This window comes from Etheostoma cragini, chromosome 15 (genome assembly GCF_013103735.1).
Source record: "Etheostoma cragini isolate CJK2018 chromosome 15, CSU_Ecrag_1.0, whole genome shotgun sequence".
Taxonomy (NCBI): domain Eukaryota; kingdom Metazoa; phylum Chordata; class Actinopteri; order Perciformes; family Percidae; genus Etheostoma; species Etheostoma cragini.
In genome coordinates this window covers 20537303-20551198 of record NC_048421.1, presented here as the reverse complement: position 1 = coordinate 20551198, position 13896 = coordinate 20537303, and the positions used below count along the sequence as shown (strand labels likewise).

The following is a 13896-nucleotide window of genomic DNA, read 5'->3' as shown; positions in this document are numbered from 1 at the left end:
GGAAAATGGCTGCAATGAAACAAAGAGTGAAAAATTTAAAGGGGTCTGAATACTTTCCGTACCCACTGTAAGTGACTGTAGGCCTACTGGGATATGGGAACATGTTTTTTCAGCCTTTACATTCCATAACTACTGTACACACTTGTACATGTAACATGCATGTAACGTTACAAGTAGACAAGTCACATGCTTGTCTTGGGACTTACAGTCAGCTACCAGTTAACACTAATGAACTTCACATGGCTCAAACGTTATAACAAGACGTAATACATGCTAATATTTGCCAGTAAGCAGCAGCAGCATATTAAGTTTTATATAAGTATATATATAAGTTTTTTGCCAGCCATTTTCGTTCAGTGTCCTGTTAAAAGTTACATGTTGATAACTTTACCTGTGCAGTGGCAGTGCTGGGAGTTGCAGCTGGTCCGTACTCCATGCTTTGAAAAATATTCGGCACTGTATTGATGGTGCTACCAGCCATAATAGTTAACTGTACGAGTCAGTGAGGAAGCGAATCTCCCCTGGGCTTAGTATTCGTCTCTGGATGGCGTCTATGGTAACAATGTTTAATTTGAAGCTTGTAAAACGGTACCTGCAGCAAATAGAAGAGAAACGGATAGCAGGAAGACGAGGTCCCACTTCACGTCTAATGCAACGTGCTAGCTTCTCTCCAATCGAGACTTGTAAATGAACTTGCAGAGTTCCTGGGCTACGCGGAGCAAGAGGTTTGCCTCCTGCTCACTTCCGGTGTTGTTTCCGTTTTCTCAGTATTTCATTTTTGGACTGAATCTAAGCAAATAACATAATGTTTATGTGTTTGTAATCTATGACAGCAATTCAAGGTATATTTAAAATGTTGTGAAAAATACCCTAATTGGGTTTTAGCAGGTGGTTCCGCTTTGTGTTACATAAAACCTGCTTGATTAGTTTAATTAACGTAGTTATTAATGTGAATATTTGGTTTGTAAATATTTCCCTAACTAACCTATAATAATTCATTAACATTATTTTATTTAAATAGTTGACTAAATGTACCCCCCCCCCCCCCCCCCTTAACAGTGTCCGCTCGAGAACGGATGAATTATGTGCTCAAGCAAAGGACCAAAACAGCTATATGTTCCACACGGAGGGATTTTGCCAACGGACCCAAAAAACGAGTTTGCGCTGTACTCACAAGGAAGTGCGGAAAAATTCGTGCGCTGCTTTCAGTTGAATTGGCTCAAAAGCTGGCGGTTTGTTGTTCTTATTATTTATATAACCTGATACATACTTCCCCCAGAGTAAGGAGTAATAACCTGCCAGAGGCGACATACGTCACACATTTGAAAATGCCCCGGAGAAAGGTAAGGCAGAGGTTTGCAGCAGACTCAGCCGTTAGTGCAGACTGCAGATCGGACACACAACAACAACATAACGTCATAGCTAATATTAGCCAAGATCTAGCTAACTGCTGTGGACATTTGTTTGACCGCATGTGAGCTGAATGCGATCCTACAAGATGCCGTTAATACGTTGGAGATGTGTGTTGAATATCAATGTTGGTAGTCACTCAACTGAACTGTCATTTTGTGTTGCTAAAAGCTACGCTATCTAATGTTTGTTACTGAGTTGCACGAACGTGTTGGTATCAAAGTGTCGCTAATTCAGGGTAAAGTGAGAAGAGCTTTGGAAATTTGGGCCTTGCGAATTTTGGTCAGATTTATATCACCTTGGGGACTGCATATACACGTACTGATCTCCGTTAATTTCAGTGTAACAGCAGCTTTAGCTAACTGAAAGGTACAAGCTGTGCTAGTGCTAGGTTGGAACGGAGAGTCCGCACCAAAACAACGCTGTGATTGGACAGAATCTAGACGAGGGTTGCGTTCATTGGTCTGACTCTTTCAAACTCCGCCTCCTCTCTTTGTATGGCTGTATGTAAATGAAGTGGCTCAGTTGTGAAGTTGTTATAAATAAAACGTCAAATGTTTGCGCTGTGGTCCATGTTGTAGTGTAGAGTGATAGTTTCCCCCCCCCCCCCTTATATATTGTTTGCTACTGTGTTTTAGTACTATTTAAAATGTAGTTCATTTGTATTAGTATTAAAAGACAAGTAGCCTAATGGCTATGTTATCAGCATTATTCTGTACACATGCTAATACAGCATTGTACAGTGTATAGTGTAGGGTATTGTAACGTGTAAAGCTTTATTAATTTTACGACCCCCCCCCTGCACTGTACTTATTTTGTATTTATCTTATGGAGTAGTTCTCATTTTTATTTCCTTTACTCTGTTTTTCTGTATGTCGTGCTTTAACACCTAATTATGTGTCATATGTCAAACTAAATATTGAGTGCAATGAAATACAGAGAAATAGAATAATCCATAATCCTTTCGCCAATTATTGTACAATTGTAGGTAGCCCTATAATATCACATTTTGGATAATATTTCAGAGGATGTTGGAGGGGGCCCCACATAAAGCTTGTGTTTTTTGTCCGATGACATGTTGGCTACCACTCGAGTAGTCCCCTTGCCCCACCCCCTCCCCAGTGGGGTGACCCCTCGCTTCTACGCCTCGGTTATCATCAGCATCAGCCCATTCATTCCGTGTGGCAGGCAGCTAGGCAGCCTGAAATGGGACTTTTTTTATTAGTTTAAATAATTTACTGAGTGTTGTGGGCTCTCATAGTAATGAACAACTAGTCGACCTATTTGACTACAAACTGGATATTCCCACGGAAGTTGAACTTGGTTGGTACAATAGATTCAGTCGGCGTTTATTCGGGGTGTGCCCTTGTCGATGCCGATTAGGCTTGTTTTGAGTATTGACAAGTCCAGCGTGGCAACAAGGGGTGCTGGAAAGAATGTGGAGATGGTGACGCTCCTCCCTCACTATGGGATCTTTGCTGAATTATCCGCTGGTAAAAAAAAATCCACAAAGCTGTACTTACATCAGTCCCACAGAATTTCTCTAATTCTTCATTTGATAATGTTTTGGTGACAGTCCAGACTTTCTGTTTTCTCACCCAGTTTGTGTTGTTTTCAGAGGACCAACGGCAGCAGCTCGGACGGGACAGAGGACTCGGATTTTTCCGCCGACCTCGAGCACGTCGAAGCTTCCGAGAGCGCGCACAGGCGCAGCAGCACGCGCCTGACTCGAGCTTCACTGCGCCTCAGCCGGAGCTCACAAGGTAAACATTTAAAGTTTTTTTTGAAAAATACTCCGTTGTAGGCATAACACATAATCAAATAAATCAGTTATATCACACACAGGCCAGAGCAATAGAAAGTTCGGGATGGAAAATCGTGGAATAAGAAATAATTTGAGGGACGTTAGTAGCATAGAAAGGAATACACATCTTAATAGCCTTTTGCGTATCTAGGCTAGCATCAGTGGCCTACATGCTAACGATTTAGTCTCCCAAAATAGTTCTTATAGTTTTGGTAGCTCATACATTAATAGTGTTATATTTTCCCTACAATATTTTTACTTCAAAGTGATACCCATGAACCATGTATCAACCTTTTTATTGGTTTAAGGGAACACATATCTTAGGAACAACCTGGTAATTACACCGGTTGATTTTAGCATGACACCAGTGTATTTCAGAACTTAAGGTATTCCTTTTCTAGTCTCTTTGACTTCTTATCTTAGAAATCTTAAGTTAGAACTGCCATTTTCTTCAACCAATTTTTTAGCCACAGTTTTGTTTTCTGCTCTTCACACATATTTTAGTGGTTTCTCTTTTCCTACATATTTATTCATACTTATTTATTATCAAGCTAGACATACCTACATATAGTATAAATTCATTTAACTGCGTCATTTGAATGAGGAAGGACGCTTTAATTCTGGGACCACAGAGAGGCTTCAAACCCCCCTCAGTTCAGCACCAGGATTTATCTATACATGGGCAGCCTTAAAGCATGAATGGGTTCAGACAGCCAGACCTCCCCCCACCACAGACACACAAATTCTACCCCCACCCCCTGTGTGACCTCTTTCTGTTGTGGCTGCCAGTGGGGATTTACACTAGAGAAAGAAAAGTTGATTCTTTTTCCTCTGTTTTTTTTGTTACTGAGAGAAGTTGTGTTTGCTCTCCTAGTCCCCGTAGAAGCTTTAGAAAAAGCACAGAGGCTAGTTTTCTCTAAAAAGAAGTGGTGTCAGAGGTTCAGTCTTCTTTTCTCTGGTGGGATTAGTCTCTTCATAAACATTGAGGCCATTTGCAACAATTAACTCTACCTTCTTTCCCATTTCTGCTTGGAGTTGCTCTGTTACAGACAGCTTAGGTTTGAGAAATCAATCAAGAATTTGGAAAACATAATACGTCTGTTCAGCACATTGTAAACTAAAGTTTTTGCAGGACAAGTTCCATGTAGACAATCATAGTAGAAATGTTACATTGATTCTGCTACTAATCTGCTAAAAGCTAAAAATATTTATTTGACGATAACAGACAAAAGAGTGGCAGCAAATCCTCACAAGATATAGGCCAGGACTAGGAAATGTCATTTTTGAAATTATAGTTACTTCTCTTTCTCTTTCTCTCTTTCTCTCTCTCTCTCTCTCTCTTCCTCTCTTCCTCTCTCTCTCCTCTTCTCTTCCAATCTCTTTCTTTCTCCTCTTGTCTTCCCTTTTCTTCTCTCACAACTCACAGCTCAAGCTCTTCCTTTTACCCGACTGTTTTCTCATGTGTTGTATGTACAACATGGTTTCCTGTGGGTGTGAGGTCATGTGCAGATCTGCTATTTGGTCTGTTTTTGATCAAAATCAATTCACAATCTTAAATATTGAATTGAAAAATAAAATCATGGATACTGCCACACAGTATTTACTGCTAGTCAAGCAGCCACACAATCCCCCAGAAACAGCAGCATGTCTTAATGCAAGCATGGACTTGGCGGTCAGCGGTGGAACTGCACCCCTCTGACCCAGAAAAACTTTTCCCAGAGACTTTGCATGGTGAAAGACACTTCTACAGAGGATTGGATTTCACAGAGTTATCTCATTCCGTGTTTGTAGATATTTTTGTCAGATGTTACTACGGTATACTGAAATATAATCACAAGCACTTCATAAGAGCCAAAGGCTTTTATTGACAATTTCATTCAGTTTATGCAAAGAGTCAATATTTGCAGAGTTGACCCTTCTTTTTCAAGACCTCTGCAGTTCGTCTTGGCATGCTGTCCATTAACTTTTGGGCAACATCCTGACTCATCGCCGTCAATTCTTGCATAATCAAATCTCAAAGTTTGTCAGAATTTGTGGGTTTTTGTTTGTCCGCCCGCCTTTTGAAGATTGATCACAAGTTCTCAATGGGATTAAGGTCTGGAGAGTTTCCAGGCCATTGACCCAAATGTTGAGGTTTTGTTCCCCGAGCCACTTGGTAATCACTTTGGCCTTATGGCAAGGTGCTCCATCACGCTGGAAAAGGCATTGTTGGTCTCCAAACTGTCTTTGGATGGTTGCAAGAAGTTGCTCTCTGAGGGAGTTTTGTACCATTCTTTATTCATGGCTGTGTTTTTAGACAAAATTGTGAGTGAGCCTTGGCTGAGATACCCACACATGAATGGTCTCAGCATCCTTTACTGTTGGCATGACACAGGACTGATGGTAGCACTCACTTTGTCTTCTCCAGACTTTTTTTCCGCATGCCCCAAACAATCGGGAAGGGGATTCATCTCAGAAAATGACTTTGCCCCAGTCCTCAGCAGTCCAGTCCCTGTCTCTTTTTCAGAATAATGATCTGACCCTGATGTTTTTCCTTGAGAGAAGTGGCTTCTTTGCTGCCCGTCTTGACACCAGGCCATCCTCCAAAAGTCTTTGCCTCACTGGGCGTGCAGATGCACTCCCACCTGCCTGCTGCCATTCCTGAGCCAGCTCTGCACTGGGGGTGCCCCAATCCCGCAGCTGAATAGACTTTAGGAGACGGTCCTGGCGCTTGCTGGACTTTCTTGGAAGCCCTGAAGCCTTCAGAACTGAACCTCTCACCTTGAAGTTCTTGATCATTTATAAAGGGTTGATTTAGGTGAAATCTTAATAGCAGCAATATCTTTGCCTGTGAAGCACTTTTTGCGCAAAGCAATGATGACAGCACGTGTTTCTTTGCGGATAACCATGGTTAACAGAGGAAGAGCAATGATTTCATGCACCACCCTCCTTTTAAAGCTGTTATTCTAACTCAACCAGCATGACAGAGTGATCTCAAGCCTGGTCCTCATCAACACTCTCACTTGTGTTAATAAAATAATCACTGACATGATGTCAGCTGGTCCGTTAGTGGCAGGGCTAAAATGCAGTGGAAATGTTTTTTAACATTAAGTTCATTTTAATTGAAAGGAGGGACTTTGCAATTAATTGCAGTTCATCTGATCACTCTACATAACATTCTGGAGTACGTGCAAATTGCCATCATAAATTGAGGCAGCAGACTTTGTAAAAATTACTATTTGTGTCATTCTCGAAACGTTTGACCATGACTGTACATTTTCACATCACATTTAAACATTTAAACATCTCAGTTGAATCCAGAGTTATTAAACTAGGCATGATGAACACACACAATGAACACGAGCAGACCCGCAGGACTGCACCCACCCACGTCGCCTTACACTCCCCCATTTCTCGTTCTGCCAAGCGGAAAACACAGGAGTGCTGCGAGTCATATCCTCTGACTCCAAATTCCACAGGATGCGGAACGGCTGCTGATCGGCTCCGTGCTCCGCCGTCCATCAACACCCACCAGATTTGTTGAGGAACAGCTGCAGCCATGACTGACAGCTGAAGTCTCGAGGACCCAAGAGATGTGGTGAATTCATGTAGAATTGAACCACAAAACAACAACAGTTTGTTTCCATCCAGAGGAGGAGAGAGGACACAACTCTGTGCTGTGTTTTCAAGGTGTTGTGCAGGGAAATATGATTCGCTGTAAGCGCGGCCTATTTTATTTTATTTTACTATTTTATTTCATGCTGAATTGCTGCGGGGCTCTCAGCAAATACAGAAGCTCTGCATATCTGCCGCAGAGGGCTGGGGATGGCCAGAGCTGGGACACAGCCGTTCCGCACTCAGTGAAAGTACACACACTGACTTTGATGGAAACCAATTTACTCCGCCGCCAATCCGGAGCGGATCCGGACCAGTCAAAATAAAAGAGGATGGCAACTGCAGATGCAGAACTTCAGCCCCCTCTTCTTTCACCAAACTCGCGGGTTTGGAAATATTTTGAATATTTCCAGTGAGATATTTTCCAGTGAGTTATGTTGACAACGTTTGCGTTGTCGAAAGTCAAAGTTTGCAAGCTCTGCAATGTGCGTGTACCATATTATTCCACTGGCAACACGACTAACATAGCAGCACATCTCCACAGGCAACAAAAACAGATGGATGTACCAACAACAACACAAACTACTCCTCCGTCTTCATTTGGAATTAAACTTCCAAGTAACTTAACTTGTGCAAATGCAATTACAAGAGCCTTAGGAGTGTTCACAGCAGCAGACATGCAACCTTTTTTGGTGGTGGAAAACTCCGCTTTTAGGCATTTAATTAGCGTGCTAGAACCTGTTTTAATGTTTGTTTATTTGTGAACTTGAATGTCATCTTATGTGATGAAGACTGCAGTTTTCTTTTTTATTGTTATGTCTAATTGACTATAAGTTATTGTAAAATTATAATTTATGTTGTTAGTAAATGTTTTTAAATTTGACTATGTAGTGTGGAAAAATTGCAAACAAAGGTCAGATATATTGAATAAGTCTTGTCTAAAAATGGCAAAGGGTGCTCTAAAAAAAAAAGATTTAATATGATCTGAAAATGGTCCAATAAAGGGACTTTGAAAACTTCTGCTCTCCTCTCCTAACCTCTAGATAACGGCAGCTCAGTACGGAGCAGTTCTCCTGCAGCCCCGGGTCCTGACGAAGGCCTGGATTCGGCAGCTGAGTCTGCCACAGCAGCTGCGGTGCCGGCGTCCGTCTTCTCCTCTGGGCGCAGGATCACACGCAGTCAGCAGGGGGCGACAAACACCACAGCCAAAAAATACCCACTGCGTCAGAGCAGGTCGTCTGGCTCAGAAACCGAGGCTAATGGTGAGAGCAGCACTGTTTACTGGATGTTTTAGAAGAAGACAGGAGAAAAGTGAAGAGAGCAGTCAGGAGTTTGAGGGAAGGAGGGAGAGGAACAAAAGTAGAAGGTAAAAGGAAAGAACCATGAGTAGATGAAGGGTATGACATAATTATAATGTTTATTTTTACTTTGAACGTGATAAAAAATAAAGATAAATAGGAACATGTACTACATTTCAGTACAGCAAGAATGCAAGAAAACCAAAAAAAAATCATATCTAACATATCTTTTAAAATGATTGTAAATGATTCAAACAAGGATTTCCATGTTTATAAAGGAGTAGGAAAAACTTGTTCGGTCCTACCCCTTTGTTTGTACTTCAGTTAAATACTAAACAATTCATTTCTTCACTTATTTATTCATATACACACTTACACACATATTGATACGCATTTTTCCCCCAGCTATTCCCCATCAGTGTCAGTTAAATCAAACCGAATAATAACCCATAAAAACTAGACATAATATACTTCCAAAATGTCATGTTATACTGTTACAAGCTTTACATGAAATACAATTTTGAAAGGTTGAAACACAATGTTTTAAAGCTGCAGGTACTCATAAATTTGAGTACCCCAAAACCGAATGAATAAACTTTCTGTTGCTGCCGATACACAGGTTAGACCCTGGTGTCACTGGTGGTTTTGTCTAAAGGGGGTTGCAGAGAGATGCTCGGGTACGGGCCATTGTTGCCTGGGCAACCGCCCGTTTGCCCTGTTTGGCTTAGCTGCCCCACTGGTGAAAGAGCCTAAATAAACTTTTCTTTCTTTCTTTTTTAATATTTTTGCTGTTGTGGCTGCGTGCCCCCAGTCATGTGACTTTGATTTTATTCTCACACACAAAGCACCACAAATGAAAGAAGGAAAGCCAAGCCCTCCTACCTTCACATGGGTTTTTAAAGTTATGGAGATCATGACAAATGTCCTGTGATTACTAATCAAAAAATCCACTTGAGCTTTGAATAACGTGCAGATTCAGCTTGTTACGTTTGCATCACGCCGCTTATCATTGACTTATATTAACGTAAAATGCTATGTTATCAACCAAAGCTAATGACAGCCTATGTTGCAGCAGCAGGGTAACGTAGCTATGTTACGTCCATTACCTTAGCGTGCTTTCTGTAGAGAAGAGAGGCTCAGGGCTGGGATGGTTTGCTCTTGAATCATGCTAGGTTATACATTGTTTGAAGTCAAAAGAGTTTTCAACCAACAATCTGATGTGACGTTAGTGAAAGTCCCCTTATTTTGTTATTAGATCATGTGCTAATAGGTTAATGTAATAAACAAAAAAAATATGTTTAGTTTTTTGTGCTTTAGTATGCCTTCACAACAAAGTCAACTGAAGAAAAAAAGAGCTCAATGAAGCAGCTGAAAGATCCACAACTTTGCAGAGCTGGATTAAAGCTGTCAGCAGGCCAGCTGTGAGAGAAGCATTGGATGTTAAGCAACCATCCTTCATTATTCCTTTATGTGAAGTTGGCATATTTTGGCAAAGCTTTTTAGTTAATTTGGAGTAGGGTAATAACTCCTTAAAACAAAAGTTTCATTTAATAATAAATGCTCAGTAAATTGTGTCTGTGCCATGCAGCCCATGTACATTTTATTTACTGGATATAAAAATGCTTTTTTTTTTTATTAGAGCAATAGCCCCTCCGAATGTCTGTGCACATCCCTGGTGGGTTGTAAAGATGCCTTAGAATGCCTGATTTCTTAGTAGAAGTTTTAGAGTTTCAGACCAGAGCTGCAAAACAACACTGACAGAACTAAACTCAGCTCTGAAAGATGAGTCTGAAACATGAGTGCAAATGTCCATTTACATATTTCAAAATAAAGATTTGCCCATTAGAAACTTGCATTTCAATGTTTCAAACCGTTTTCCCCAACATATGCACATCAGATTCCATTTACTAGGTTCCTAACCTAGACAACAACGTTAATAGATTGAAAGAATAGTGACTCATTTCAAACTCGCTAGATTAAAACAAGTTTTAATTAAAACAAGTTTTAATCTAAAACAAGTCTTAATCTAGCATTATTGTTATTAGATGTCAAGGGTTAGGTTAGAGTTTCCACCTTTCAAACCTGACGTATTAATCTAATAGAAGGGCAGAGAGAAAAGAGAATGACGTGAGGGGAGAGGCTGAGAAGGAGAGGGAGGAGGAAGGGTGTCTATCTGGGTGTATCATTCATTCATTGCTGTACCATTCTGCTAATGACACTGTGTGTCTGTCTGTGATCACAGTGTGTTACTGATTATAAATAAGACAAATACGTTTCTGTGCATATACTGGACTTGTGTTTTGACACTGGTACAAAGGAAAAATTACCTCTCAGAGACCAGTATCTGTTGTCTAACTTTAGACGCTGCAAGAGGGGGTGATCTGTATCCATTAAAGCAGATATATCTGCACGTACATTGTTTGGATGTTTAGTTGTATAATTTAGTGCCTAAAGATTGAGTCGTGTTGTGTCCTTGTTTTAAAGGCTGCATCCCAGTAAAGTGGTGTCATATTCTTAACTTTCTAGCTGTTTTATTATTTTCCATTACCCACTTAGTAATTGTATCCACATTATTGATAATCTATGTCAAAACGCTCATTGTGTAAATATGTTGTTAAAGCACCAATAGTCAACCATACAAAATCACCACAATATCGAGATCAATGTCAAAAACATTGCGATGTTCTCCATATCGCCTAGCCCTAGTTTCAGCCACAGATAGTTGGCATTTTTTTAATGCAGTCTGAGTGCTCATTAGTTCAGCACAAACATCAAGATGTAACAATGTAGTGTTCAAATCATCCTTGTTGAAAAATGAATCAATTGTCAAGACTAACAACCCTGATTATTTTAAACACAGCATTTTACAAAATAACTGAGTTTGTCATAGGTTGTCATGTCCTGGCTTCACAGTACTTCTCTGACCTCATCCATCCATACACCCCACTCTGAAACCCTTTGCGGTCCTCAGACGCTGGCCTGCTCTCCATTCCCCACACCAGACTCTGTACCTTTGGAGGTAGAGCCTTTAATGTTGCAACGCCATCCCTCTGGAACACTCTCCCTGCAGATATCCGAAATGCTTCATCCCTGGGGTCTCATTTATAAACGTGGTGTACGCACAAAACAGGGCTGAAAATGTGTGTACGCCACTTCCCACGCAAAGGTTGTGATTTATTAAAAAAAAAAAAAAATGAGTGTGCGGTCCTCCATGCAAACTCTGACCCTTGCGTAAGCATACTTTGGAGATAATGAGAATTGGCAATGTAGATGGTGAGGTGGTGAACTAATGTGAGACTGCAGAAAGTACATGTGGGAATAATGATTACTCTGAACATTTTCAAGTATTGATGTATCATGCACATTCCTTCACTCCATATCATCCACTTTATCATGGAGATTAAATCCAGCAGTGTTATTTGCTATTGACCTAAGTGATAATTTTTCCATAAACACTTTGTAAAATCAAACTCAGTTCTTAAATGCAAATTTGTTCTTAATATTTAATCGGCATCAGAGAGTCCGCCACCGAGCGCAGGAAGATGAGATGGCAAAAAAATGCACGGAAAACAGGATATCATGAAATACCCTACCATTATGTAACGGCAGAACACAGTGTAAATAACTAAATATCTCTTTATTACTGTGCATATATCATCAAATGTCAAAGTCTGGAAATACAGTTTAGCTAAGTTCTCACGCAATAGTTAACTTTAATACTGTTTGTGACCAAACCTGCAGGAAAAAAGTGTGTTTGCCTATTAGACTTTCATCTTTAAATTGTATCTCATAGTGAGGGATACCACTAGTTGATGCTCTGATTTTCTACAATAACAAATGTAGTAAATACTGCTGTGACCCCAGTGCGTAATGCTGCATGATGGCACTGGTGGCCCTGCAGGAGGACTACGCCAATGGAAGAAACAGGAGAGAAAGAGACTTCAGGGACCACAACGATGACTGGTCAATATGCCGCTTTAAATTCCCTAAAGCCGTGCTCTTGGATCTATGTACTGAATTGGGTCCATTAGAGAGGGAAACATGCCGGAACTGTGCCATCCTGGTCCAAATACAGATCCTCGCCACTCTGGGGGCAACCGGCTATTTGCAGACGGAAAGGAGCCGTTTTTGGCTCTTGGGTGTACATACACTTTTATTAAGGAACCTACGCAAAGCTTTATAAATGAGACCCCAGCACATGGTAGTGGTGTTTGAGTAGTCAAACACCACCTGTTTACCACAGCCTGCAACCTTGCTTAGCTTAACTTAGTCACAGCCATTTCTGTGTCCTTGGGTTATGCTATATGAATAAAATGTATTATTAGTATTATTATTATTATCATTATCATTATCATTAATATTATTATAGATACCTCTTTGTGTCTTTGTTTGCTTGTTTGTCTATCTGCAGAGTTAATCAGGAAAGTTACTCACTTTAAATGCATGTTGATTTGTAACAAAAGATGTTTAAGGGTTAACACAAAGTTGAAGAAATAGTTTAGCATTGGCAGAGGTTTGCAGTCTCTGCCAAGTTAAATTAAAAAAGAATTGCCTGACATCTTAAATAGTCCAATGTGACTGGGTATGAGAGGAAATTGGCTGCAATATGTCCCATTCGCCTGCCTCTGTGAGCTCCAGCTGTGGTCTTCTGCTGCAGTAATATTAGGCTTTACTATTGGATTTCTCTGCTGGCAACTGCATCTGTATGTGGTCACATTTGCAGTCTACAGAGATTTACCTTAAGATACATGTGTGCCGGGCACCCAGATAGCTCAGTTGGTAGAGCGGGTGCCCATGTATAGAGGTTTACTCCGCGACGCAGCGGTCCCGGGTTCGAATCCGGCCTGCGGCCCTTTGCTGCATGTCACTCCCCCTCTCTCTCCCCTTTCATATCCTCAACTGTCCTGCCTAAAATGCCCCAAAAAATAATCTTAAAAAAAAAAAAAAGATAGATGTGTGCCCATTGTGTTAGAAAAGGGATTTAAAACGTTTTTTAATCCTTAATTTTTGTTTCCTGTCAGTGTTCTTGTGCTGCCGTTTTCCAACCAACAGAAGTTTATTAGTCACAATTTGCTAACCTGCAGGGAAGCCATTATTCTACATGAAACAAAAGTTTATTCACCCCGTAATTTTACCAAGCCTTTAAAATGAGATCATTATTATCATTATGATGATCAGTCATTTGAAAATGTGTGCACTCTTTGACTTGCTATATTCAGTTAAAACCACACATGTGTGCAGGAGTTGTCGGTTTATACACAGCATTCTTGCAATCCTTCCCTCTAATTCCTTCCGTCCCTATTGTCTCACGCAGACCTGAAGCAGGGTGCGGACCGAGACGAGACCCCTCCACGGACCCCAACAGGCAACGCCCCCTCCTCAGAGTCAGACATCGAGGTTTCCAGTCACAGCAACGACCTTGTGTCGTCTAGCAACGATATTGTAGTTTCACAAGAGGAGGACGAGAGATTGGCCAAAGAGCTGTCACTCAAAGAGGCCGCCGCCCATGACCTCTCCCACCGACCCAAACGACGGCGCTTCCACGAAAGCTACAACTTCAACATGAAGTGTCCCACACCTGGGTGCAACTCACTGGGTGAGGGCAGAAACAGTATTTCATTGGATATCGGATGTCCTTCTCCTATGCACTGTCCCGTAGGACACTTTACGGATAGAGTAGGTCTAGTTCACACTTTGTAATTTATAAAGACCCAACAATTCTGCCCAAGAGAAAGCATTTGGTGCGCCAATGGCGAGGAAAAATTACCTTTAAACAAGCAGAAACCAGCT

General features: G+C 41.0%; 2 protein-coding genes across 14 annotated transcripts in view; one reads left to right on the top strand and one right to left on the bottom strand.

The window, feature by feature from the left end:
* The window catches only part of aldh16a1 (aldehyde dehydrogenase 16 family, member A1), a 19661-nt gene extending 18944 nt beyond the window's left edge, over positions 1-717 (bottom strand). Inside the window, exon 1 of the mRNA XM_034893639.1 lies at positions 392-717. Coding sequence (XP_034749530.1) covers positions 392-481 — 90 coding nt within the window. The 5' untranslated portion in view covers positions 482-717. The remainder of the gene's footprint in view (positions 1-391) is intronic.
* A 414-nt stretch (positions 718-1131) lies between these two features.
* LOC117957699 (histone acetyltransferase KAT7-like) overlaps positions 1132-13896 on the top strand; it is a 38551-nt gene continuing 25786 nt past the window's right edge. For 3 of the 13 annotated variants that reach the window (XM_034893659.1, XM_034893658.1, XM_034893651.1), the window contains exons 1-4: positions 1133-1343; positions 3029-3173; positions 7852-8070; positions 13421-13702. In XM_034893659.1, coding sequence (XP_034749550.1) covers positions 1329-1343; positions 3029-3173; positions 7852-8070; positions 13421-13702 — 661 coding nt within the window. In that variant the 5' untranslated portion in view covers positions 1133-1328. Of the gene's footprint in view, positions 1344-2746; positions 2904-3028; positions 3183-7851; positions 8071-13420; positions 13703-13896 lie in introns of those variants that run through there. The other 10 variants (XM_034893647.1, XM_034893649.1, XM_034893646.1 and 7 more) reach the window with 10 other exon arrangements.